The sequence below is a fragment of the Aethalodelphis obliquidens genome, unplaced genomic scaffold (assembly GCF_003676395.1).
Source record: "Aethalodelphis obliquidens isolate GAN/ISIS:26980383/991018 unplaced genomic scaffold, ASM367639v1 scaffold58, whole genome shotgun sequence".
Classification (NCBI taxonomy): Eukaryota; Metazoa; Chordata; class Mammalia; order Artiodactyla; family Delphinidae; genus Aethalodelphis; species Aethalodelphis obliquidens.
Window position 1 is genome coordinate 6,089,223 of NW_020838002.1, and position 26,002 is coordinate 6,115,224.

Sequence of the window (26,002 nt, forward strand, 5' to 3'; positions counted from 1 at the left end):
CACGTCTGGTATTGTGTTTTGTGGTGTCTGTGGCCTTATTATGATTTTAGGCAGCCTCTCTGTTAATGTATGGGGTTGTGTTCCTGTCTTGCTAGTTGTTTGGCATAGGGTGTCCAGCACTGTAGTTTGGTGGTTGTTGAGTGGAGTTGGGTCTTGGTGTTGAGATGGAGATCTCTGGGAGATTTTCGCCATTTGATATTACGTAGTGCTGGGAGGTCTCTTGTGAATCAGTGTCCTGAACTTGGCTCTCCCACCTGAGAGGCACAGCCCTGATGCCTGGCTGGAGCACAAAGAGCCCGTCATCCACACGGCTCAGAATAAAAGGGAGAAAAGAAAGAAAGAAGAAGATAAAATAAAGTAAAATAAAATAAAGTCTTTAAAATTAAAAATAATTATTAAAATTTTTTTAAATTAATAAAAAAAAGAGAGAAAGAAAGAAGAGAGCAACCAAACCAAAAACCAAATCCAACAATGATAACAAGTGCTAAAAACTATACTATGAAAAAAAAAATGGACAGACAGAACCCTAGGACAAATTGTAAGAGCCAAGCTATACAGACAAAATCACACACAGAAGCATACACATACTCACAAAAAGAGAAAAAGGGGAAAAAAAAATATATATATATATATATATATATCGTTGTTCCCAAAGCCTACCTCCTCAATTTGGGATGATTCGTTGTCTATTCATGTATTCCACAGATGCAGGGTACATCAAGTTGATTGTGGAGCTTTAATCCGCTGCTCCTGAGGCTGCTGGGAGAGATTTCCCTTTCTCTTCTCTGTTTGCACAGTTCCCGGGGCTCAGCTTTGGATTTGGCCCCGCCTCTTTGTGTAGGTCGCCTGAGGGCATCTGTTCCCGCTCAGACATGATGAGGTTAAAGGAGCAGGTGATTGGGGGGGCTCTGGCTCACTCAGGCCGGGAGGAGGGCGGGGTACGGATGTGGGGCAAGCCTGCGGCGGCAGAGGCCGGCATGACGTTGCACCAGCCTGAGGCACGCCGTGCGTTTTCCTGGGGAAGTTGTCCCTGGATCACGGGACCTTGGCAGTAGCGGGCTGCACAGGCTCCCAGGAGGGGAGGTGTGGAGAGTGACCTGTGCTGCACACAGGCTGCTTGGTGGCGGCAGCAGCAGCCTTAGCGTCGCATTCCTGTCTCTGGGGTCCGCGCTTTTAGCCACGGCTCACGCCCGTCTCTGGAGCTCCTTTAAGCAGCGCTCTTAATCCCCTCTCCTCGCGCAACAGGAAACGGAGGCAAGAAAAAGTCTCTTGTCTCTTCGGCAGCTGCAGACTTTTCCCAGACTCCCTCCCAGCTAGCCGTGGTGCACTAGCCCCCTTCAGGCTGTGTTCACACCGCCAACCCCAGTCCTCTCCCTGGGGTATGACCTCCGAAGCCCAAGCCTCAGCTTCCAGCCCCCGCCTGTTCCAGCGGGTGAGCAGACAAGCCTCTTGGGCTGGTGAGTGCTGGTCGGCACCGATCCTCTGTGCGGGAATCTCTCCGCTTTGCCCCTCGCACCCCTGTTGCTGCGCTCTCCTCCGTGGCTCCAAAGCTTTCCCCCTCCGCCACCCGCAGTCTCCGCCCGCGAAGGGGCTTCTAGTGTCTGGAAACCTTTCCTCCTTCACAGCTCCCTCCCACTGGTGCAGGTCCCGTCCCTATTCTTTTGTCTCTTTTTTCTTTTGCCCTACCCAGGTACGTGGGGAGTTTCTTGCCTTTTGGGAGGTCTGAGGTCTTCTGCCAGCATTCAGTAGGTGTTCTGTAGGAGTTGTTCCACATGTAGATGTATTTCTGATGTATTTGTGGGGAGGAAGGTGATCTCCACGTCTTACTCTTATGCCATCTTGAAGCTCCTCCACAAATAAAGTTTTATTAGAACTCTCACTTGTTTACATATTGCTTGTGGCTGCTTTCGCAGTACAGTGGCAGAGTTGAGTAACTGCAACGTAGTAGACTTTTGTTCTACAAAGCCTAGAATATTTAATATCTGCCCCTTATAGAAAAAATTGCCAGCCTCTGACGTAGGGAATGCTGTTCACTTCATTTTGCTTTGAATCAGAGGGTACATAATAACCAGATATAGTCTGATCCCTCCAGTGAACTCCTACACCCTCTGCCTGGACAGAAAGTGATCTGAGTGGTGTTATTTTCACCTGACATGGATGTCCAGTTCTTTATCCATCTTTCGCTGAATAACGGTTTTAACATCAATTTTTAATTCTTAGGCAAGTCAGTTATTTCATTAGGAGTTTCCAAATGATGGTTTTCTCCTCCCTTCATTTTGTTCACATTTGTTAGCTGGTATTCTCCTATAAAGTGGAACTTTTCCTCATCAGCTGGTACTATTTAAGTAACTTGAAATAAGTTCCTTTTGGAAAAGCCAAATAATGGCATAATTTTTTCTCTTTTATTACCAGTGTTCAAAGTCAGGCTATTCATTGTTTTCTTATTTTAGATCTCTGAATAGCTTGTGCATTCACATATTTCAAAATTCAAAATATGTAAAAGGTGTGATATAAAAATTCTCCGTCTCGGGCTTCCCTGGTGGCGCAGTGGTTGAGAGTCCGCCTGCCGATGCAGGGGACACGGGTTCGTGCCCCGGTCCAGGAAGATCCCACGTGCCGCGGAGCGGCTGGGCCCGTGAGCCATGGCCGCTGAGCCTGTGCGTCCGGAGCCTGTGCTCCGCAACAGGAGAGGCCACAACAGTGAGAGGCCCGCGTACCACACACAAAAAAAATGTCCATCTTGCCTCTGTCCCCTGCCCAAGGCAACCTCTATTAGTTTTTTCTGTACCTTTTCAGAGTATTTCATGCCTATATAAGCTAGTTCATGTATATTCTTTTCCCCCATTTTTATACAAATGATTGTATATACTGCACACTCTTCTACATGTCTCTTTTTTACTTTAACAATATACTCTGGAGATCTTTTTATATTCGACCATAAAAAGCCTTCTCATTCCTTTTGTTTGTTCGTTTGTTTTTTGCGGCCCAGCCGCTCCGCGGCATGTGGGATCTTCCCGGACCGGGGCACAAACCCGTGTCCCCTGCATCGGCAGGCAGACTCTCAACCACTGCGCCACCAGGGAAGCCCCTCATTCCTTTTTGTAAGCTGCATCATGCAGCATGGAAATAACCATAATTAATTTAGCCCACCGTATTGATAAATATTTCAGTTGTTTCCAATGTTCTGCTACTGGGCAGATGAATTCCTTTTAAATGGATAAAAGCAGCAGGGGGCATGAGTTCCCAGTCCTAAGGCATCCATCCCACCCTCAAGGACCTTCTGAGGAGGCCTCCCAGCTCTCCAGTGACCACTGGAGACAGTGGCGATTGTACCCAGAGAGCCCCCAGAGCACCTTGTGAGAAATCAGAGACCTCCAGGGGAAAGAGTGCCAGCGTCCCTTCTGAGGAAGAGATAGGAGCTACACCAGGTCCCCCGCACATCCTGCCAACACCCTTGGGAAAACTCAAACAGTTCCTACTCGTTTTGCAAATGGCAGCAGGAAAGAGTTACCCTTGCCCTCTAGTGGGCATCTGTTGTCTTTGGATAGCCAGGGTATCCTGGGTGGGCAGGAGCTGTCTCTGCTCAGGAAAGGCAGTGTCTAAAGGCCTGGCTCCCTCATGTTGAGGAAGGGATGGAGGCCCCTGGGTCTTCTTGACAAGGACATTTCTTGGCTTCTCTTTCAGGCCACTCAGCAAGGGACCATCCAGTGCAACTTTGCCGGGGTTGCTTTGGGCGATTCCTGGATCTCCCCCATCGGTAAGTAGGGAATTTTCAGACATTTTAAAAGTCCCTTTCCCTACCCTTCGGGACTTTGGGCTGTGGTATCTAGATCAAAGAACAAGGCAATGGAATTCTCTGGGTCCTTGAAAAAGTCAACAAAGAAGATGTTTGCTCCAGGAGTATTCCAAGAAATTCAGGAGTGAGAACTCAACTTACAGTGCACCTACCATGGACTGCTACAGGCTGAAGCGAGGTCTCTTATTTGATTTTCACAACAAAAGAATCAAATTTTACAGTTGAAGACATTCTAGAGACGTAGAAAGATGATGGAATTTGCCCTCTGACACACAGAATGAGTTGCCTGGGCAGGATACAAACCCAAGTCTGTTTGTCGTCTCGTCCTGTCCTCCATCCTTATGCTAACATGAGCATTTGGGGTGAAATTCCCACATGTTGCTCATTTTGATGGTGAGGCAGGGCTACCATCTGGTCCTGTAACTCAGAGGTTCGAAGTTTCATAACCTGAGCATCCTTGTTGGGAGTATAGATAAAAGTTGTTTGGAATGTATACACCCAGGGTGTGGCTTCAGGCATCTGAAATAGTCACTGTGGTAGGGTTAACTCTAGTGAGGATTTCTAAATCTCAGCAATGTTGATGTTTTGAGTGTCATGTGATTCTTTGTTGTGGGGGGCGTGTCCTGTGCCGTGAAGGATGTTAGCAGCATCTCTACCCGTTAAGATGCCAGTATTTCCACCCCAGCTTGGCAACCAACAATATCTCCAGACATATTGCCAAATGTCCCCAGGGGACAAAATCACCCCAGTTAGGGACTACTGCCCTAACCTAACAAAAGGTGACTTTTCACAGGCAAAACCAAACGGTAGAGTTAGATTTCAGAAGAGAAGTTGCCTCTGAAATAGGGAGGGGAATAAGCTGGAAAGGGACACGAAGGAACTTTTTAGGCTCTCGTTGGGTGGTTGTTACATGAGTGGATGTGTTAATCAAAACTCTTCTAAATGTATGTCTATGGTTTGTGATGATGCCTCAGGTTTTTAAAAATAATAATTTATAAAAGGTAATATTTTTCCCTTAAAAGATAGAGATTTGGCTTCTTACAGAGCCATGTCCCTGATGGATTCAAGACATTCTGAAGCTGCTTGGAATGGTTATTTCTTGCCCTCGTTCTTGGCATCTCCAGGGCAGGGGTTAAAGGACAGAACTGAAAGCTCAGTCCGCATTGTGAAAAGGGCTGCTCTTTGTGTTTCCTTCCTGGATGTACTTCCTAGGATGCCAAGATGTTGCAGAAGCCTTGACCTGAGGCGTGAGGGAGTCAGCAGGTTTCCTGACAGGTGTCTCACTCAGAGTGATGGTCCTGGCCTCACACTTCCTTCGAGGGTCTCATCACAGCTGTGTTAATAACACTAAACACTTTTCATGTGTTAACTTCACTTAATGCTTGCAACAGCTCCATGGGATGGATGGTATTATTATCCTAGTTTTGGAGGTGATGAAATGGAGACTCAGAGAGGTTAAGCAATCTTCCTAAAGTCACACAGCTAAAGCCAGGATGCACATGAAGGAAGCAGGCAGTGGAATCCATGCACTTAACCATTACGAATTCACATTGTTGTGACCCACCTCCCCTTTTGAATCTTCCTGCCCAGCTCTTAATCCCTCCTTCCAGGTCCACCTTGATCCCTTCTTCCAGATCCACCTTACATATCACTCTTCCACCCCAGAAGTACTCTCTTTTTTGAAGAAGTACTATTAATTTTCACAAGCAATTATTAATTGCTTGCTAGGGAGTAGTTGTTTTGTTGGGTGCTAGGAAAGATGCAGACATGCTTCATTTCTTCAAGAAGATCTGCACAGTTCAGTATGGTCGCCGTAGCCACATGTGACTATTTACATTAATTAAAATACGTAAAATTTTCCACCTTTCATTTGTACTACCCACAATTTCAAAGTGCCCAATAGCCACGTGTGGCTGTTGACTATTGTTTTGGACCACACAGATACAGAACATTTTGAGAGTTCCCTGGCGGTCCAGTGGGTTAGGACTCTGTGCTTCCACTGCAGGGGGCACGGGTTCAGTCCCTGGTCGTGGAACTACGATCCCACAAGCCTTGCGGTGTGGAAGAAAAAGAAAAAGATATAGAACATTTCCATCATTGCAGAAAGTTCTACTGGACATCAGAGGTCCTCATCAGAGTTCAGCAACTACGGCCTCCAAGTCAATTCTGTCCTGCCACTCTGCTTTAGTAAATAAAGTTTTTACTGGGACACAGTCACACCTATTTATCTACATATCCTCTGACTGTTTGGAGGCTGCCGAAACAGAGTTGAGTAGCTGTAACAGAGATCAGCTGGCCTGCAAAGCCAGAAATATTTATTATTTATCTCTTTCTTTCAGAAAAAGTTTGTCAGTCCCTGGTCTAGATCAAGCAGGGAATGGGATGCATTGGAGAACTGCAGATGATTCTTTATAAGAAACTGAGGGGGGCTTCCCTGGTGGCTCAGTGGTTGAGTCCGCCAGCCGATGCAGGGGACACGGGTTCGTGCCCCGGTCTGGGAAGATCCCACATGCTGCAGAGCGGCTGGGCCCGTGAGCCATGGCCGCTGAGCCTGCGCATCCGGAGCCTGTGCTCCGCAACGGGAGAGGCCACAACAGTGAGAGGCCTGCGTACCGCAAAAAAAAAAAAAAAAAAAGGCAACAGAAACAGAAACTGAGGCACAGGTTTGATGGTTTAGCTGGAAAGGTGAATGACAACTGGGTCCTGTAGGACCTGGTGTGCCTGCATTTCTCAGGGTGTGCTCTGAAGAATACCAGTCCAATGAAGTGCTATGCAAAGGGCTCCATGGCCAAATAAGTTTCAGAAGTGCCAAATACTGGTGCCACTTCCTCACGGTTCACAGGTACATTAAAGGCTCTGAGAAGTCCTGCAGTAAAAAATAAAAATATGTTGTCTTTTGCATAACCCCAAAGGTATTTCATCACCAAGTCATTTTTCCTTCCAATACTTTGGTTAACATTCTGTAGAACTGGGGTTATTTGAAACAGACTTTGAGATACTTGGGCTTAGGGGGAACCATTGAAGGCTTTTAAGCAAAGGAGTGACGTGTTCAAATGTGCTCTATAAGTTGTGGTCGTTGATGGAAATCAACTATACTTCAGTTTTTTTTTTAATTACAGAAGAAGAAAATCACATAAGCCAAAAAAAAAAAGTTGTGGGCCTTGCTACTTTTTTGGCACGTCTCTCAATGGCACTAGCCGTACTCAGCGTTATGGTAGTCGTGAACTTGTCCAAACCGAGCCCAACTATTCTCTTTGAAGTCAGGTATTGTCTTACTCGTGTTTATGTCTTATAAAGCTCCTTACTGGCTTTAGGCCCATAGTAAACTCTCAATTCATTTTCGGGATTGAAATGAATTGATTGGCAGTTACAGCACAGACACTTGTGAGGTCATTAGTCTTCTTCCTTAATTAGCTCCTTGACGGAAGCTGGCGTCCCCGAATTGGAGGAGCAGGCAGGATGCAGAGCAGAACTCTGAAGGTGGGGAAATATTTTAGGCTGTCACGAAGTCTAGAAGTCTGCAAATGAGGGCCTCCACTGCACACGCACTGCTTGGCTGTGGTACCATCCCTGGCGACTCACTGGCTGCGCCAGTATCAGGCCAAATTAATGTAGCATTTAGTCCAGTCACCAGAAAGACCCCCACAGCCTCGCCCCACCTCCCAGCCACTGAGACATCAGGCCTGCATGGGCCCTGGTGAGTTAAGGAGCCTTCAGACCCAAAGCCACTGCATTTCTTCTGTCTCTTTCTGCTTTGGAAGGAAAACTAGTTAGGTATTTTGTGGGGAGGACAGAGCCACAACAAACTTATTTTCTTATGTGGTTTCCTTTAGATTCAGTGCTCTCCTGGGGACCTTACTTGTACAGCATGGTAAGTAGATGAGTCCCCAGCTCTGCACCTTCTGTGGTTAACAGCCCAGCTGACCTCTTCTGGCTCTGTCCGAAGGAAGGACAAAGCTAGCTGGGTTTGCCTGTGTGGTTGACATTGCCCCTTAGGGACTTATCAAATAATCTGTATCAAATCAAAGACCCTAAGCAACAGCTGGCCTTGGGGACAAATTTAAAGAAATAGCAGCACAGTTATCCCATTTCTCCAGCTATAAGAAATGCACATTTTAAAATTCCCCCCCCAGCTTTTTATTACAGACATTTTCAAATACGCAGAAAAGTTGAAAGATCATGGGGAACACCCATATACCCATCACTTAGACTCAGTTACCGTTTTCCTATATTTCCGTCATCAATATGGACGGTCCCCTTTCTCCTTCCTGCCGCTCTTTCTGTTACCTGTCCCTAACTGGAGCCATGCCAGATTTGTGTCTCTCACAAAGTGGGCCTTTTGGTTCTTGCTTTGCGTTCCAGTCTCTTCTCGACGACCAAGGTCTGGCAGAGGTGTCTCGGGTTGCAGAACAAGTCCTGGATGCCATAAATAAGAGACTCTACAAAGAGGCCACTGAGCTGTGGGGGAAAGCAGAAATGGTCATTGAACAGGTAAGAGGGGACGCGCTCGGGGCCAGCCTGCTTGGCTTTTCCCCTTGGGTGAAGGGACCTTGGTTGGTGTTGTTAGGATTGGGATCTATCCTGAGACTGCCCACAAGTCGAGAAATGATGTCAAACTAAACGATAAATCTGGCGAGTCTGAGCAAAGACAGGGTCAGAAAGCCACCCAGCCTGCAAGACTTGCCTGCCTCTTGACTGAAGGTATGGCTTCTATAAAAAGGAATATGTCCCACAGAGGCAAGTGTTTGGATCCTTGCCGAGCAGTGCTTTGGCCCCAGTGAGCCAGGAGGGAAGAATGCATAGGCTGAGGACTTGAGTATGTAGGACACTCTGTAGCTCGGTTTTCCCTGGTAATTAACTCACAGGACCTTGGTTTCCTCCTGCGGCATCGGAGCTCCACTGGAATGAGCTGCTCACTTTGCCAGGAGACTGGGCTGACACTGCTGGTCTCTGAGCCTTAAGGGCTACATTTCTTTCTGGTCCGAGCAAATGTACAGAGTTAAAGCTGTCCTCGGATAAGGTGGAGAGCCAGGTGCCGTTCTGTTTTGCAACTTTGATAATGAATAAATAAAACAAACAGCCAAATATATTTCTTCTGTATCTCAGAACACAGACGGGGTGAACTTCTATAACATCTTAACTAAGACGTCTCCCACGTCTACCATGAAATCGAGTCTAGAATTCACCCAGAGCCACATAGGTGAGTGGACCTTGAAGTTGCTAGACCCTGTCTCAGCCTCCGTGTGAGAGGAAACCAATTTTTTAAAAAGCTTTATTGATATATAATTTCCGTACCATAAAATTCACCCATTTTAAGTGTGTAATTCCGTGGTTTTTAGTTTATTTACAGAGTTGTGCACTCATCACCACAGTCGAGTTTTAGCCCATTTCCATCACCCCAGAAAGAGCCCACGTGTCTGTCTGCCGTCAATTTCCGTTCCCACTCCCAGCCCCAGGCAACTACTAATCTGCTTTCAGTCTCTACATTTGCCATTTCAGGACATTTCACATAGACGGAGTCATGCACTAGGTAGGCTTTTGCATCCGGCTTCTTGCACTTAGACAGTGTTTTGAAGTTTGGAAACCAGCTTCTGCACATTGAATGACGATGTCAGTTCTCTGAAGGCTGGATTGAGTTGTCTTCCCTGCGGGTGCTGAATGCCTGGTATCCTCCCGCCAGGTAGAAGCTGCAGGAGGCCTCTAGATTCCACTCAGCTGTTTGCCTTTGGCCGTGCTGGGTAATCTCAGTGGCCCCAGAGTACATAAAATGCAGCAGTCAAAACCAATGAAGCATCTCCACTTTGAACATGTTCCTGACTCCCCCACCCCCCCGCCATCTGGGGGGGATCAGGGGGGCACTTTTCTTCTTCCAGGTGCAGGTCTCCCTCTTACACAGCATCCCCGGCCGCTTAGAAAAGAGGTTCTCTTGGTCTTATTTCCAGTCCTTTGACTCACCGTGTACCAGTTTGTTTTAGTTCACCTTTTCCAGCGCCACGTGAGACACTTACAGCAGGATGCCTTAAGTCAGCTCATGAATGGTCCCATCAGAAAGAAACTCAAAATTATTCCTGAAGATTGCTCCTGGGGAGGTAACTTGTGTGATCTAATTAAAATGTCTTTTGTAGAGCTGGGAGGGTGAAAAAGGTGGAAATTCAAAGGCCTTAATCTGTTGAATGGGCTTTGGTGGTGGCAATAGTGTGTTGCAGGTAGAATAGTATTGACATTGATAGATGAGCAAACATAGAAAGACAGTAAATAACATGCCAAAATTGGTTCAAAATCGGGGGTTGGTAAGGGAAGTGGCTGGGGAGAGAAATGAAGCGACTTTTTATAAGTGGAAGCCAGGAGTGAGTACATGGGAATCATCACACCCTCTTTACTTCTGTATCAGTGTGAGGTTTTCCATAATAAAAAACTGAGATTAAAAAAGCCATGCCCAGGGCTTCCCTGGTGGCGCAGTGGTTGAGAGTCCGCCTGCCGATGCAGGGGACGCGGGTTCGTGCCCCGGTCCAGGAAGATCCCACATGCCGCGGAGCGGCTGGGCCCGTGAGCCATGGCCACTGAGCCTGCGCGTCCGGAGCCTGTGCTCCGCAATGGGAGAGGCCACAACAGTGAGAGGCCCGCGTACTGCAAAAAAAAAAAAAAAAAAAAGCCATGCCCAAGGCCATAGTTGGTTGTGGGTGAGACTTACAGACAAAGGCCCGTTCGGACAGGGTTTGAGAAGCTCTCTCGGGCTGGCCTCTGCAGGCGTCCTGATGTGGATGTGGTCTGCCATCTATTGCCTTCTGGTCTGAAGGTCATAGTGGGGAAATACAGGGGTCCTCAGGGACCCCAGTAAGTTCCTGCTCAGTCTTATAGGGAAGCTGTGAGTAAGTGGGACCCCCAGACTCCTGGAGGGGAAACACTCAAGCTGAGGAGGGTTTTGTTCATGTCTAAGAGACCCCAAAGCTATGCCTCTGTTAGGGCAGAACGTTGACAGCGGCGGAGAGGCTGGGACTTGGCTCTGGCCCTGGCTTCTTCAGGGGACACGGCCATCTCCCAACACGCAGTCAACAGAGGACTCGTCCTAGACCTAGTGTCTTCATTTCCCCCTCCTCCCTTAGAGTTTTCTAGTAATGAGGGAAAAGTTAGCTCAAACAAAAGAATGCGGTGTCAGAGCTTAAAGGGGTACAGACACCCATGGGAGGTTGGATGCTGAGAAGGAGGAGATGTGAGCACCCCCAGGAGGCCAGGTGAAGGTCAAGCTCACAAGAGCACATCTTTTCAGCTCAACCCCCTCATCTTACCTTCATGACAGTGTTGTCCAGCCCCAGCTTCTCTCGTTATAGGGACCCTCCCTCGCTGCCCAGTGTGGCTAGACGGGCGAGCCAACTACACTTTTGCAGATGAAAACTGATAAGAGCAAACTCTCCCTGGCTCGGGTGTGCCTGTGTATGGGTCTGGAAAGGACAGACTGTCCTTTCCGGGTACCCTCAGTGTCCCAAGTCCAGTTTGTAGTTAAGGCCTACATACTTCGGAGTCAGCCAGGCCTGCGTTCCGGTCCCAGCTTGCCACTGGCTGTTTGGCCCGGGGCGTGTTGCTCAGCCTCTCTGAGCCTTATGTTCTTTAGCCATTGCACAGGCTAAAGAGCCTAACCTCGCAGGGTTGGTGAAGGAAGGAGGCAATGGGTTGTTGCTTGCAGAGTGCTTACTTAGCACAGTGACCGGCAACTAAAAGTCAATGATGGCTGCTGCCGTCGTTCAGTACATAGGATGACAGTGATGGTCGGGGACCCAGCAAGAAGGCTGTGCGGACCGCCTCCTCTCTTGCCTGGGGCTAGTCATCCATGTGACTTTACCAAGGGCCAGCTCTGAATTGGTTTAGGACTGATTTGTTGATTACTAAGGTAGCCCTACTGGTTCAGAGCTTAAAACTTGGCCCTGAAAAAGCAAAAACAAAGCAAAACAAAAAAACCTTGTCTCTGGGGTGACTCAGCAAAGGAGGAAAACTAATGCTGTCCCCAAATCAGTTTGTCCCCTGAGAGGACCAGCGCAATGGGTATTTTCTTTTTTTTTTAAATCTTATTTATTTTTTTGGCTGCATTGGGTCTTCGTTGCTGCGCGCGGACTTTCTCTAGTTGTGGAGAGTGGAGGCTAATCTTTGTTGCGGTGCACGGGCTTCTCATTGTGGTGACTTCTCTTGTTGTGGAGCACGGGCTCTAGGCACGCGGGCTTCAGTCGTTGCGGCATGTGGGCTCAGTAATTGTGGCGCATGGGCTTAGTTGATCCGCGGCGTGTGTGATCTTCCCGAACCAGGGATCGAACCTGTGTCCCCTGTGTTGGCAGGTGGATTCTTAACCACTGCGCCACCAGGGAAGTCCCTCGAAGGGTATCTTCTAAACCTCCCTGTTTCCTTGGGTGTTAGCTTTCTCTGGGTTTCCATCCCTCATGACAGATGGCATCTGCTATCATCACAAGCACCTGGATGAACAGACATGTGTGCTGTTTGGGCTCCCCTTCTACGCGGCCAGCTCGGGGCACAGATTTCTGGGCCAGCTGGTCCAGGTGAAGCAGCTGTGTATTCAGTCTTTGTTAGGTGCTGCACGGTGGTCACTTTTGGGTGCTGGGTGCTCTGGGCTGAAAGGTGCCTCTTGTTCTGGCAGGTTCCAAGCTGCTACCTCTTTCTCCTTCCCCTTGTACAGGCCAGGCTGCCAGCGTCTTCCTGAACATGAAGGGGGACTTCATGAAACCCGTCATCAGCATTGTGGACGAGCTGCTGGAAGCCGGGGTCAACGTGACCGTGTATAATGGACAGCTTGACCTCATCGTGGACACCATGGGTAGGAACCACTCGGGGCCCATGGAGGCAGTGTCGTGGGTTGAGCTGGAAGGGAACTGGCCTCTTGGGGGACTGTTGACATTGAAATGGCAGGAGGAAGGCCATTTCCTGTTACATGCATCCACCCCTGACCTTGACTCTTTGAAGAGGGTAGGGCTGCCCGAGGTTGTGACCCCTCAGAGAAGCCTGGCCTGTCCAGCTTTTGAGGCCTTAGGTATGATTACAGAAAAGGATAATACCCACGCCCACCTCGAAATTTAAAAAGAAGACATTTCCCTAGCCACTGGACTGAGGGAAAACCTGATTTTTGTGCAGCGTCACAGGGGATGGGAAAGCACTGCAGCGTGAATCAAGACAGCCCTGCCGACCCTGTAGAGATGAGGACCCAGGGGAAATGGTCTTGGTGAGGTCCCTCCCGCGTTGGCTGCCACCTGTGCCCACCTCTGGTTTCAGGGAGGGCCAGGGAGAAGCTCAGGCAGTTCTCAGAACTGGCAGATAAATCGAGGCACATGGTCTGGAGGGTATGAGCGTTCCTCGAAGTCAGCAGGATTGAATATTTTTGCGACTTGGGAGCCAAGGGTACTGAGGACGATTTGAAAAGGTTCTGTGTTTCTTCCACGACCTCCCCGGTGTGATCCAGCATCTCCTTACCCTGAGGCTTCTCCGTCCTCCTGACAGTGCTGTCCACCTCCAGAGGTCCCTGATTTCCTTCCTACAGAGCGTAGGGCAGTGGGAGGGTCAGGGGCAAAAAGTAGTCACAGCTGTTAGGTTTCTCCTGGGCAGCCTGGCTGTGGCTGGGACAACCAGTGCTACAAATGCAGAGTCCCAGGCCATGCCCAGACCTACTGCATTGGAATGTACATTTTAATAAGATCCCAAAGTGAGTTTTATGTACATCCCAGCTTGCAGATTCTATGCCGAATCATGGGACCCAGATTTTGGGTTCTCCTCCACTCAGCTCTTAATGCTGGGGCCTTCTTTATCCCCCTCACCAGGTCAGGAGGCCTGGGTGCGAAAACTGAAGTGGGCAGAACTGCCCAAATTCAGTCAGCTGAAGTGGAAGCCCCTGCACAGTGACCCTGAGACTTCAGAAACGTCTGCCTTTGTCAAGTCCCACAAGAACCTGGCTTTCTACTGGATTCTCAGAGCTGGACACATGGTGAGAGAGGGTCAGCGTTTGTTCCAGATTTGCCGCTCGAGTTGGGGGTGGGGGAGCCACACGCACTGGTCTCGTAAGTGCATTGGGTTTGGGGGGGTTTTGGGGTCGCTAATGAAACTCTATTTGTGCTTCATTGAAAAAGTAAATCCTCCTGAGAGACTTACGCTGGGTTCTCTATCCTCTGCTCTTTAGGTTAAATGAGTTGAATGTTACTTTCCTCTGGACAGTTTGTCCTGAAGGAACAACTTGTCCCGAGGGAGGGAGGGAGGAGGGAGAAATTGTCTTTCCCTGACATTTTCAGGGAGTGAAATCAGAGCTCGGTGGTCTGTAAGGCTGAGCACAGTGCAGAGTACAAGTGTTTGTGAAGAGCGGTGGCTCTGGAACTTCAGTTCAGAAGAGGCTTCACCTGCAAAGACGGGCACTGAGGCTGCAGCACTCTTGCACTTGCCTAGCGAACACGGTGTTTTCCCTTAGGCTGTAGGTGGACTGAGTAGCTTTCCCTGGGCTGAGGGAGATGATGGAGGGATGGATCCACTATGCAAGCACATGCACGCTCATGCACACGCATACACACACAGACGACCTGCAAAGGAGCCAAAGACGGGAATGCCCAGGAAGCAGAGGGGCCCAGGTGTTCCCCTCACGGTTATGCTTCGGTCCAGCCATTTAAATGCAGCCTCTCCTTTCGTCCCAGATGGCAGTTTCCTGGAGGAGACCTGTGGGAGAGATGGGAAGGCTTGGCGCCATAGCGCTAAGACAGAATCTCCACAGAGACGGGGCTGAGGGACAGCTGTCTGGCTGGAAAGGAGGGCCTAAGGAACTGGCCTTAAAGCTTCATGTGCACAGTGAGCACATCATAGAGCATTCACTTGGACCGCCAAGGAAATGCTGAGGGACTTGAGGGTTACCAGCAGTGGTTCTCAACTGGGGTCAGTTTTGCCCCAAGGGGTCTTCAGGGATGTCTGGAGACATTTGGGGTTGTCACAGCTTGGGGCAGGTTGCTACTGGTATGTGGTGGGCAGAGGCCATGGATCCTGGTAAACATCCTGCTGCACACAGGCCAGCCCCCCGCCACAGAGAATTGTGTTGCGCAAAACGTTAGTCGTGTCCAGGTTGAGAAACCCTGACCTAGAGGAAAGTGGGAGCCTGGGTGTATGGTATACTTGTTCTCACAATATTTATTAGGTATCTTGGCCATGAATAACTTATCCTCAACCTCTCTGACCCTTAGTCTTCTATTTTTTTATATATATAAATTTATTTATTTTATTTATTTTTGGCTGTGTTGGGTCTTTGCTGCTGAGCACGGGCTTTCTTTAGTTGTGGTGAGGGGGGCTACTCTTCGTTGCTGTGCGCAGGCTTCTCACTGCAGTGGCTTCTCTTGTGGGGCACAGGCTCTAGGCGCTTGGGCTTCAGTAGTTGTGGCACGTGTGCTCAGTAGTTGTGACTCGTGGGATCTAGAGCGCAGGCTCAGTAGTTGTGGCACATGGGCTTAGTTGCTCCGCGGCATGTGGGATCTTCCCAAACCAGAGATCGAACCCATGTCCCTTGCATGGGCAGGCAGACTCTCAACCACTGCGCCACCAAAAAGCCCTTCCCTTAGTCTTCTCTTAAGAACCTCCCAGAGAGAGACGGGAAGATAGCAGAAGAGTAGGACGTGGAGATCACCTTCCTCCCCACAGATACACCAGAAACACATCTACACGTGGAACAACTCCTACAGAACACCTACTGAATGCTGGCAGAAGACCTCAGACCTCCCAAAAGGCAAGAAACTCCCCACGTACCTGGGTAGGGCAAAAGAAAAAAAGAAAAAACAGAGACAAAAGGATAGGGATGGGACCTGCACCAGTGGGAGGGAGCTGTGAAGGAGGAAAGGTTTCCAGACACTAGAAGCCCCTTCGCAGGCAAAGACTGCGGATGGCGAGGGGGAAAGAAGCTTCAGAGCCATGGAGGAGAGCGCAGCAACAGGGGTGCGGAGGGAAAAGTGGAGAGATTCCCGCACAGAGGATCGGTGCCGACCAGCACTCACCAGCCCGAGAGGCTTGTCTGCTCACCCGCTGGAACAGGCGGGGGCTGGAAGCTGAGGCTCGGGCTTCGGAGGTCGGATCCCAGGGAGAGGACTGGGGTTGGCGGCGTGAACACAGCCTGGAGGGGTTAGTGCGCCATGGCTAGCTGGGAGGGAGTCTGGGAAAAGTCTGCAGCTGCCGAAGAGACAAGAGACTTTTTCTTGCCTCTTTGTTTCCTGGTGCCTGGGAGAGGGGATTAAGAGCGCTGATTAAAGGAGCTACAGAGACGGGCGCAAGCTGCGGCTAACAGCAAGGACCCCAGAGACGGGCATGAGATGCTAAGGCTGCTGCTGCCGCCGCCAAGAAGCCTGTGTGTGAGCACAGGTCACTCTCCACACCTCCCCTCCCAGGAGCCTGTGCAGCCCGCCACTGCCAGGGTCCCGGGATCCAGGGACAACTTACCCAGGAGAACACACGGCGCGCCTTGGGCTGGTGCAATGTCACGCTGGCCTCTGCCGCCGTGGGCTCACCCTGCATCCGTACCCCTCCCTCCCCCGAGCCTGAGTGAGCCAGAGCCCGCGAATCAGCTGCTCCTTTAACCCTATCCTGTCTGAGCGAAGAACAGACGCCCTCAGGCGACCTACATGCACAGGCAGGGCCAAATCCAAACCTGAACCCCGGGAGCTGTGTAAACAAAGAAGAGAAAGGGAAATATCTCCCAGCAGCCTCAGAAGCAGCGATTAAAGCTCCACAATCAACTTGATGTACCCTGCATCTGTGGAATACCTGAATAGACAACGAATCATCCCAAATTGAGAAGGTGGACTTTGGGAGCAAGATAGATTATTTTTTCTCCTTTTCCTCTTTTTGTAAGTGTGTATGTGTATGCTTCTGTGTGAGATTTTGTCTGTATACCTTTGCTTTCACCATTTGTCCTAGAGTTCTGTCCGTCCGTTTTTTGTTTTGTTTTGTTTTACTTTTCAAAATATTTTTCTTAATAATTATTTTATTTTACCTTACTTTATTTTATTTTATCGTCTTTCTTTCTTTCTTTCTTTATTTCTTTTCTTTCTCTCTTTCATCTTTCTGTTTTTTCTACCTTTTATTCTGAGGCGCGTGGAGGAGAGTCTCTTGGTGCTCCAGCCAGGTGTCAGGGCTGTGCCACTGAGGTGAGAGAGCCAAGTTCAGGACATTGGTCCACAATAGACCTCCCAGCTCCACATAATATCAAACAGCAAAAATCTCCCAGAAATCTCCATCTCAACGCCAAGACCCAGCTTCACTCAACGACCAGCAAGCTACAGTGCTGGACACCCTATACCAAACAACTAGCAAGACAGGAACACAACCCCACCCATTATCAGAGAGGCTGCCTAAAATCATAATAAGGCCACAGACACCACAAAACACACCACCAGACGTGGACCTGCCCACCAGAAAGACAAGATCCAGCCTCATCCACCAGAACACAGGCACTAGTCCCCTCCACCAGGAAACCTACACAACCCACTGAACCAACGTTAGCCACTGGGGACAGACACCAAAAACAACAGGAACTATGAACCTGCAGCCTGCGAAAAGGAGACCGCAAACACAGTAAGATAAGCAAAATGAAAAGACAGAAAAACACACAGCAGATGAAGGAGCAAAGTAAAAACCCACGAGACCTAACAAATGAAGAGGAAATAGGCAGTCTACCTGAAAAAAATTCAGAATAATGCTAGTAAAGATGATCCAAAATCTTGGACATAGAATAGAGAAAATGCAAGAAACATTTACCAAGGACCTAGAAGAACTAAAGAGGGAACAAACAATGATGAACAACACAATAAATGAAATTAAACATACTCTAGAAGGGATCAATAGCAAAATAACTGAGGGAGAAGAACGGATAAGTGACCTGGAAGATAAAATAGTGGAAATAACTACCGCAGAGCGGAATAAAGAAAAAAGAATGAGAAGAACTGAGGACAGTCTCAGAGACCTCTTGGACAGCATTAAACGCACCAACATTCGAACTATAGGGGTCCCAGAAGAAGAACAGAAAAAGAAAGGGATTGAGAAAATATTTGAAGAGATTATAGTTGAAAACTTCCCTAATGTGGGAAAGGAAATAGTTAATCAAGTCCAGGAAGCACAGAGTCCCACACAGGATAAATCCAAGGAGAAACACGCCAAGACACATATTAATCAAACTGTCAAAAAGTAAATACAAAGAAAACATATTACAAGCAGCAAGGGAAAAACAACAAATAACACACAAGGGAATCCCCATAAGGTTAACAGCTGATCTTTTACCAGAAACTCTGCAAGCCAGAAGTGGGTGGCAGGACATATTTAAAGTGAAGAAGGAGAAAAACCTACAAGCAAGATTACTCTACCCAGCAAGGATCACATTCAGATTTCATGGAGAAATTAAAAGCTTTACAGACAAGCAAAAGCTGAGAGAGCTCAGCACCACCAAACCAGCTTTACAAAAAACGCTAAAGGAACTTCTCTAGGCAAGACACACAAGAGAAGGAAAAGATCTACAATAAAATACCCAAAACAATTAAGAAAATGGGAATAGGAAAATACATATCGATAATTACCTTAAATGTAAATGGATTAAATGCTCCCAGCAAAAGACACAGACTGGCTGAATGGATACAAAAACAAGACCCGTGTATATGCTGTCTAGAAGAGACCCACTTCAGACCTAGGGACACATACAGACTGAAAGTGAGGGGATGGAAAAAGATTCCATGCAAATGGAAATCAGAAGAAAGCTGGAGTAGCAATTCTCATATCAGACAAAACAGACTTTAAAATAAAGACTATTACAAGAGACAAAGAAGGACACTACATAATGATCAAGGGATCAATCCAAGAAGAAGAGAAGATATAACAATTGTAAATATTTATGTACCCAACATAGGATCACCTCAATACATAAGGCAAATACTAATAGCCATAAAAGGGGAAATTGACAGTAACACAATCATAATAGGGGACGTTGTTTTTTTTTTTTTTTTTTTAGTCCCCTCGGCTCGTGCCCTCAAAGCAAAGCCCCGAGTCCACAGTTGAGTAGGGGACTTTTAACACCCCACTTTCACCAATGGACAGATCATCCAAAATGAAAATAAATTAGGAAACACAAGCCTTAAATGATACATTAAACAAGATGGACTTAATTGATATTTATAGGACATTCCATCCAAAAGCAACAGAATACACATTTTTCTCAAGTGCTCATGGAACATTCTCCAGGATAGATCATATCTTCGGTCACAAAACTAGCCTTGGTAAATTTAAGAAAATTGAAATCGTATCAAGTATCTTTCCAACCACAATGATATGAGGCTAGATATCAATTATAGGAAAAGATCTGTAAAAAATACAAACACATGAAGGCTAAACAATACACTACTTAATAACGAAGTGATCACTGAATAAATCAAAGGAAATCAAAAAATACCTAGAAACAAATGACAATGGATACATGACGACCCAAAACCTGTGGGATGCAACAAAAGCAGTTCTAAGAGGGAAGTTTATAGCAATACAATCCTACCTTAAGAAACAGGAAAGGGCTTCCTTGGTGGCGCAGTGGTTGAGAGTCCGCCTGCCGATGCAGGAGACACGGGTTCATGCCCCCGTCTGGGAAGATCCCACACGCCACGGAGCGGCTAGGCCCATGAGCCTGCACATCCAGAGCCTGTGCTCCGCAACAGGAGAGGCCACAACAGTGAGAGGCCCACATACCACAAAAAAAAAAAAAGAAAAGAAACAGGAAACATCTCAAATAAACAACCTAACCTTGCACCTAAAGCAATTAGCGAAAGAAGAACAAAAAACCCCCAAATTTAGCAGAAGGAAAGAAATCATGAAGATCGGATCAGGAATAAATGAAAAAGAAATGAAGGAAACGATAGCAAAGATCAATAAAACTAAAAGCTGGTTCTTTGAGAAGATAAACAAAATTGATAAACCATTAGGCAGACTCATTGAGAAAAAAAGGGAGAAGACTCAAATCAATAGAATTAGAAATGAAAAAGGAGAAGTAACAACTGACACTGCAGAAATACAAAAGATCATGGGAGATTACTACAAGCAACGCTATACCAATAAAATGGACAACCTGGAAGAAATGGACAAATTCTTAGAAATGCACAACCTGCCGAGACTGAACCAGGAAGAAATAGAAAATATGCACAGACCAGTCACAAGCACTGAAATTGAAACTGTGATTAAAAATCTTCCAACAAACAAAAGCCCAGGACCAGATGGCTTCACTTGCGAATTCTGTCAAACACTTAGAGAAGAGCTAACACCTATCCTTCTCAAACTCTTCCAAAATATAGTAGAGGGAGGAACACTCGCAAACTCATTCTACGGGGCCACCATCACCCTGATACCAAAACCAGGCAAAGATGTCACAAAGAAAGAAAACTACAGGCCAATATCACTGATGAACATAGATGCAAAACTCCTCAACAAAATGCTAGCAAACAGAATGCAACAGCACATTAAAAGGATCATACACCATGATCAAGTGGGGTTTATTCCAGGAATGCAAGGATTCTTCAATATACGCAAATCAATCAACGTGATACACCATATTAACAAATTGAAGGAGAAAAACCATATGATCATCTCAATAGATGCAGAGAAAGCTTTCAACAAAATTCAACACCCATTTATGATAAAAACCCTGCAGAAAGTAGGCATAGAGGGAACTTTCCTCAACATAATAAAGGCCATATATGACAAGCCCACAGCCAACATCGTCTTCAATGGTGAAAAACTGAAACCATTCCCACTAAGATCAGGAACAAGACAAGGTTGCCCACTCTCGCCACTCTTATTCAAGATAGTTTTGGAAGTTTTAGCCACAGGAATCAGAGAAGAAAAATAAAAGGAATCCAAATCGGAAAAGAAGAAGTAAAACTGTTACTATTTGCAGATGACATGATACTATACATAGAGAATCCTAAAGATGCTACCAGAAAACTACTAGAGGTAATCATTGAATCTGGTAAAGTAGCAGGATACAAAATTAATGCACAGAAATCTCTGGCATTCTTGTACGCTAGTGATGAAAAATCTGAAAGTGAAATTAAGAAGACACTCCCATTTACCATTGCAACAAAAAGAATAAAATGTCTAGGAAAAAACCTACCTAAGGAGACAAAAGACCTGTATGCAGAAAATTATAAGACACTGATGAAAGAAATTAAGGATGATACAAATAGATGGAGAGATATACCATGTTCTTGGATTGGAAGAATCAACATTGTGAAAATGACTCTATTACCCAAAGCAATCTACAGGTTCAATGCAATCCCTATCAAACTACCACAGGTATTTTTCACAGAACTAGAACAAAAAATTTCACAAGTTGTATGGAAACACAAAAGACCCCAAATAGCAAAAGCAACCTTGAGAACAAAAAACAGAGCCGGAGGAATCAGGCTCCCGGACTTCAGGCTATACTACAAAGCTACAGTAATCAAGACAGTATGGTACTGGCATAAAAACAGAAATATAGATCAATGGAACAGGACAGAAAGCCCAGAGATAAACCCACGCACATATGGTCACCTTATCTTTGATAAAGGAGGCAAGCATATACAGTGGAGGAAAGAGAGCCTCTTCAATAAGTGGTGCTGGGAAAACTGGACAGGTACATGTAAATGTATGAGATTAGAACACTCCCTAACACCATACACAAAAATAAGCTCAAAATGGATTAAAGACCTAAATGTAAGGCCAGACACTATCAAAGTCTTAGAGGAAAACATAGGCAGAACACTACATGACATAAATCACAGCAAGATCCTTTTTGACCCACCTCCTAGAGAAATGGAAATAAAACCAAAAATAAACAAATGGGACCTAATGAAACTTCAAAGCTTTTGCACAGCAAAGGAAACCATTAACAAGACCAAAAGACAACCCTCAGAATGGGAAAAAATATTTGCAAATGAAGCAACTGACAAAGGATTATTCTCCAAAATTTATAAGCAGCTCATGCAGCTCAATAACAAAAAAACAAACAACCCAATCCAAAAATGGGCAGAAGACCTTAATCGACATTTCTCCAAAGAAGATATACAGACTGCCCACAAACACATGAAAGAATGCTCAACATCATTAATCATTAGAGAAATGCAAATCAAAACTACAATGAGATATCATCTCACACTGGTCAGAATGGCCATCATCAAAAAATCTAGAAACAATAAATGCTGGAGAGGGTGTGGAGAAAAGGGAACCCTCTTGCACTGTTGGTGGAAATGTAAATTGATACAGCCACTATGGAGGTTCCTTAAAAACTACAAATAGAACTACCAAATGACCCAGCAATCCCACTACTGGGCATATACCCTGAGAGAACCATAATTCAAAAAGAGTCATGTACCAAAATGTTCATTGCAGCTCTATTTACAATAGCCCGGAGATGGAAACAACCTAAGTGTCCATCATCGGATGAACAGATAAAGAAGATGTGGCACATATATACAATGGAATATTACTCAGCCATAAAAAGAAATGAAATTGAGTTATTTGTAGTGAGGTGGATGGACCTAGAGTCTGTCATACAGAGTGAAGTAAGTCAGAAAGAGAAAAACAAATACCGTATGCTAACACATATATATGGAATCTAAGAAAAAGGGGAAAAAATGTCATGAAGAACCTAGGGGCAAGACGGGAATAAAGACACAGACCTACTGGAGAATGGACTTGAGGATATGGGGAGGAGGAGGGGTAAGCTGTGACAAAGTGAGAGAGTGGCATGGACATATATACACTACCAAATGTAAAATAGATAGCTAGTGGGAAGTAGCGACATAGCACAGGGAGATCAGCTAGGTGGTTAGTGACCACCTAGAGGGGTGGGATATGGAGGGTGTGAGGGAGGGAGACGCAAGAGCGAAGAGATGGGAACATATGTATATGTATACCTGATTCACTTTGTTATAAAGCAGAAACTGAAACACCATTGTAAAGCAATTATACTCCAATAAAGATGTTAAAAAGAAAAATACAGTCAGTCATTAGGATGCTTGAAACAGGAAGGGAAGTGACCATAACATCTCATGTAGCTCAGAGTCTCTCTGATTATGTCACAGTGAGTACTTAAAATGAGTGCAAAACTTGAAGCAAAGCTGCCTGTTATTCTTTAAAAAAAGAACAAGTATCCCAAACTTAATGACCTTTTCTCTAATGGCAAGTGGCTGTCTAGCAGGTATTTTACTCTTTGGTTCCTTTATTCACTGAGCAAACATTTTAGTGTCTCATAACTACTCATCTCTGTGCCAGGCACTGGGAGTACACAGATGGATGATACACCATCTCTGTCCTCTGGGAGCTCATGGACCAGAACAGCAGACAGGCAAAGAGACTCTAGTAACATGGGGTGAGAAATCCCACGATGGGGCTTGGCCCTGGGAAGGGGGCCCAGCCCAGGCTTGGGGGTCAAATACGAGGCCCTAAGGATGGGCAGGAGTTAGCTGGGTAAAGAGGAGAAGGTGTGGGGTCAAAGAGAGCAGTGCATGCAGGTCCAGAGGCGCCTTCGGAGGGTTGTCTCTGCATCACTGAGGAGACATGAGGCTGGAGAGGGAGACTTTGCGTGCCTTGGTAAGGAGCTTAGCCCTACCCTGAAAGCAATGATGTGCCACTGGGGGGTTTTAAGCAAAGGAGTAAAATTACCAGATTTGTCTAAGAAATAACATTCTAGCAATAGAGGGCATGGGACAAGACTGGAGCAGAGAGCTGATCTAAGATGCTTTTATAATCAGGCGGGAGTGACATATAGAGGAATTTGATGTAGGAAGGGAGAATAAGCAGGACTTGGTAACTGTTTTTCGATAGACCAGCCGAGTGGGCTATCCATAGGCAATTGACTATATAAACTGTGTATTTGTGGGTGTAGAGTTAAATGTTTGTCCTTAGAGATAGAGATTCGGCAGTCAAATATGGAAAAGGCCAGGGGCAGGGCCCTGGATACACCAGTATTTAAGAGGCAGGAGGAAAAAGAAGGACCCGCAAATGAGACTTGAGTAAAGAACAGCTAGAAAAGTAGGAGGGAGACCAGGGGCATCCCCAAAGCAGAGAGGGGCCAGTGGTGTCGAATGCTGCCAAGAGCTCAGATAAAGGACTGAAGCGTAAGCAGTGATTCGGGTGCACCGATGGTGGTGGTAATTGTGGGAAAAGCATGTTTAGTGAATCGGCAGGCTCAGAAGCCAGCACGGAAAGGACAGAGCGAAAGAATGAGCAGTGAAGACGGAAGACAACTTCCTTTAAGAAACCCGAGGGAAGTAGTAGCCCACCCTTTTAATAAACTTGATCCGAAGAGACAGTGGACAAGGCAGCAAGACACAGGGTTAAGAAGGCATTTTGTCATGGCTCTGAGTACCTTCGGTGTTGACTGGGAAAAGGCAGTAGGAGGTCTTAGAGCAGAACACTATTCCAAGAAAGGGTCTCTGCGGAGTCAGAGAGGAGGGGGAGGCAGGAGGAACCAGCTGTGGGCTGTCACTGGTGTGAGGAGTTCAGGCCCGTTTCCTCTTGGTTTGTCACCCATAGAACAGGGCATCAGTTGGGGCAGCCTTAAAATAGCTGTTGGAGACTGTTATTAAATCATCCCCCAACCGCTTCCTCTTTAGCTGATTAAGTGTCATGTTGGCATACCCCACCGTGCCTGTGCCTCCTGGGGGCCAAGCCTGGCAGGAGAGTCGGCAGGAGTGTGAGAATCGTGGAGCCGCAGAATTTCAGAACTTGGAGCCATCTACTCTACCGCCATCCTTGTGAAGGACAAACTGAGGCCTCTGCCCCTCCCCCTCTTGATGGTGTGTGGGAAGCAGATTTTTTACAAGGATTATTTGAAAAATCTTACAGGAAAACAGAAAGTTGAATAACTGTAAAAGCAGGGGTGCCCCAAACAAAGGGTCTTGTTGGTTTACAGATTTGCTGTTAGTTCCCCTTCCACTCTGGGACCCTTCCTACACATAGAATCCTTTAAAGTGTTTACAATATTCCCTCTTCCTTGAACAGGCTGGATCCTAGTAACATAAGCACAGCCCTTATAAAGAAATCAACAGGGACTTCCCTGGTGGTCCAGGGGTTAAGACTCCACGCTTCCACTGCAGGGGGTGAGGGTTCCATCCCTGGTTGGGGAACTAAGATCCTGCATGAAGTGTGGCCAAAAAAAAAAAAAGAAAGAAATCAGCAGATCAGCCCCAATGGAATAGGAGATTCCTTCCTAAATGCTGGCTTCTCTAGACCCCTGCAGCCCAGCAGGTGGGGGCCCAGACGTAGGGTCATTTCACAGAAGGGACGCTCTTTTTTTTTTTTTTTTAAGCAGAGGCCTTCTTAGAAGCCCATATGATTTAGATTTATTTATTTATTTTTATTTATGACTGTGTTGGGTCTTCGTTTCAGTGCAAGGGCTTTCTCTAGTTGTGGCAAGCGGGGACCACTCTTCAGCGCGGTGCGCGGGCCTCTCACTATCGCGGCCTCTCTTGTTGCGGAGCACAGGCTCCAGACGCGCAGGCTCAGTAATTGTGGCTCACGGGCCCAGTTGCTCCACAGCATGTGGGAGCAACTTCCCAGACCAGGGCTCGAACCCGTGTCCCCTGCATTGGCAGGCAGATTGTCAACCACTGCGCCACCAGGGAAGCCCTAGAAGGGACGCTCTTTTAAGGAATGGCACCTATGTGCAGCTGTCCTCCCAGGTTGCTGTCACAGAGCTGGCCCCCTTCCTGGGAGCAGGGTCTCGGGATGCCGGCCCTGACCCCAGCTCCAGGCATAGAACCAGGAGTGCTAACGCAGATACTGCTTGCTTCCAGGTTCCTTCCGACCAAGGGGACATGGCTCTGCAGATGATGAGGCTGGTGACTCAGCAAGAATAGGATGGCCTGGGCTGGAGGTGAGCTGCTTGGCCTTGGGGCACGGAAGCCGAAGCAAGCGCCCTGAAGGTGTAGGAACCACTCTTCTCCCTTTGAATCTGACTCGGGGGGAGAACCTCACTTGGGCTGTGATTGTGAAGGGTCCCATCAGCTTCTACAGAGAACAAAATCATTGCCTCTGTGACAACTTGGAAATCATTTCTGCTTCTGAAAACTAAGTTTTAAAAAACTGGATTGGGGGCTTCCCTGGTGGCGCAGTGGCTGAGAGTCCGCCTGCCGATGCAGGGGATACGGGTTCGTGCCCCGGTCCAGGAAGATCCCACATGCCGCA

At 47.0% G+C, this 26,002-nt stretch overlaps 1 protein-coding gene across 7 annotated transcripts in view; it reads left to right on the top strand.

The window, feature by feature from the left end:
- SCPEP1 (serine carboxypeptidase 1) overlaps positions 1-25,985 on the top strand; it is a 44,424-nt gene extending 18,439 nt beyond the window's left edge. For 2 of the 7 annotated variants that reach the window (XM_027087131.1, XM_027087136.1), the window contains 8 exons: positions 3,685-3,757; positions 7,630-7,667; positions 8,159-8,287; positions 8,903-8,996; positions 9,772-9,885; positions 12,438-12,614; positions 13,609-13,772; positions 14,467-15,045. In XM_027087131.1, the coding sequence (XP_026942932.1) occupies positions 3,685-3,757; positions 7,630-7,667; positions 8,159-8,287; positions 8,903-8,996; positions 9,772-9,885; positions 12,438-12,614; positions 13,609-13,772; positions 14,467-14,664 (987 nt within the window). In that variant the 3' untranslated portion in view covers positions 14,665-15,045. Of the gene's footprint in view, positions 1-3,684; positions 3,758-7,629; positions 7,668-8,158; positions 8,288-8,902; positions 8,997-9,771; positions 9,886-12,437; positions 12,615-13,608; positions 13,773-14,466; positions 15,046-24,429; positions 24,613-25,611 lie in introns of those variants that run through there. The other 5 variants (XR_003428762.1, XM_027087133.1, XM_027087132.1 and 2 more) reach the window with 5 other exon arrangements.
- The last annotated feature ends 17 nt before the right edge of the window (positions 25,986-26,002 follow it).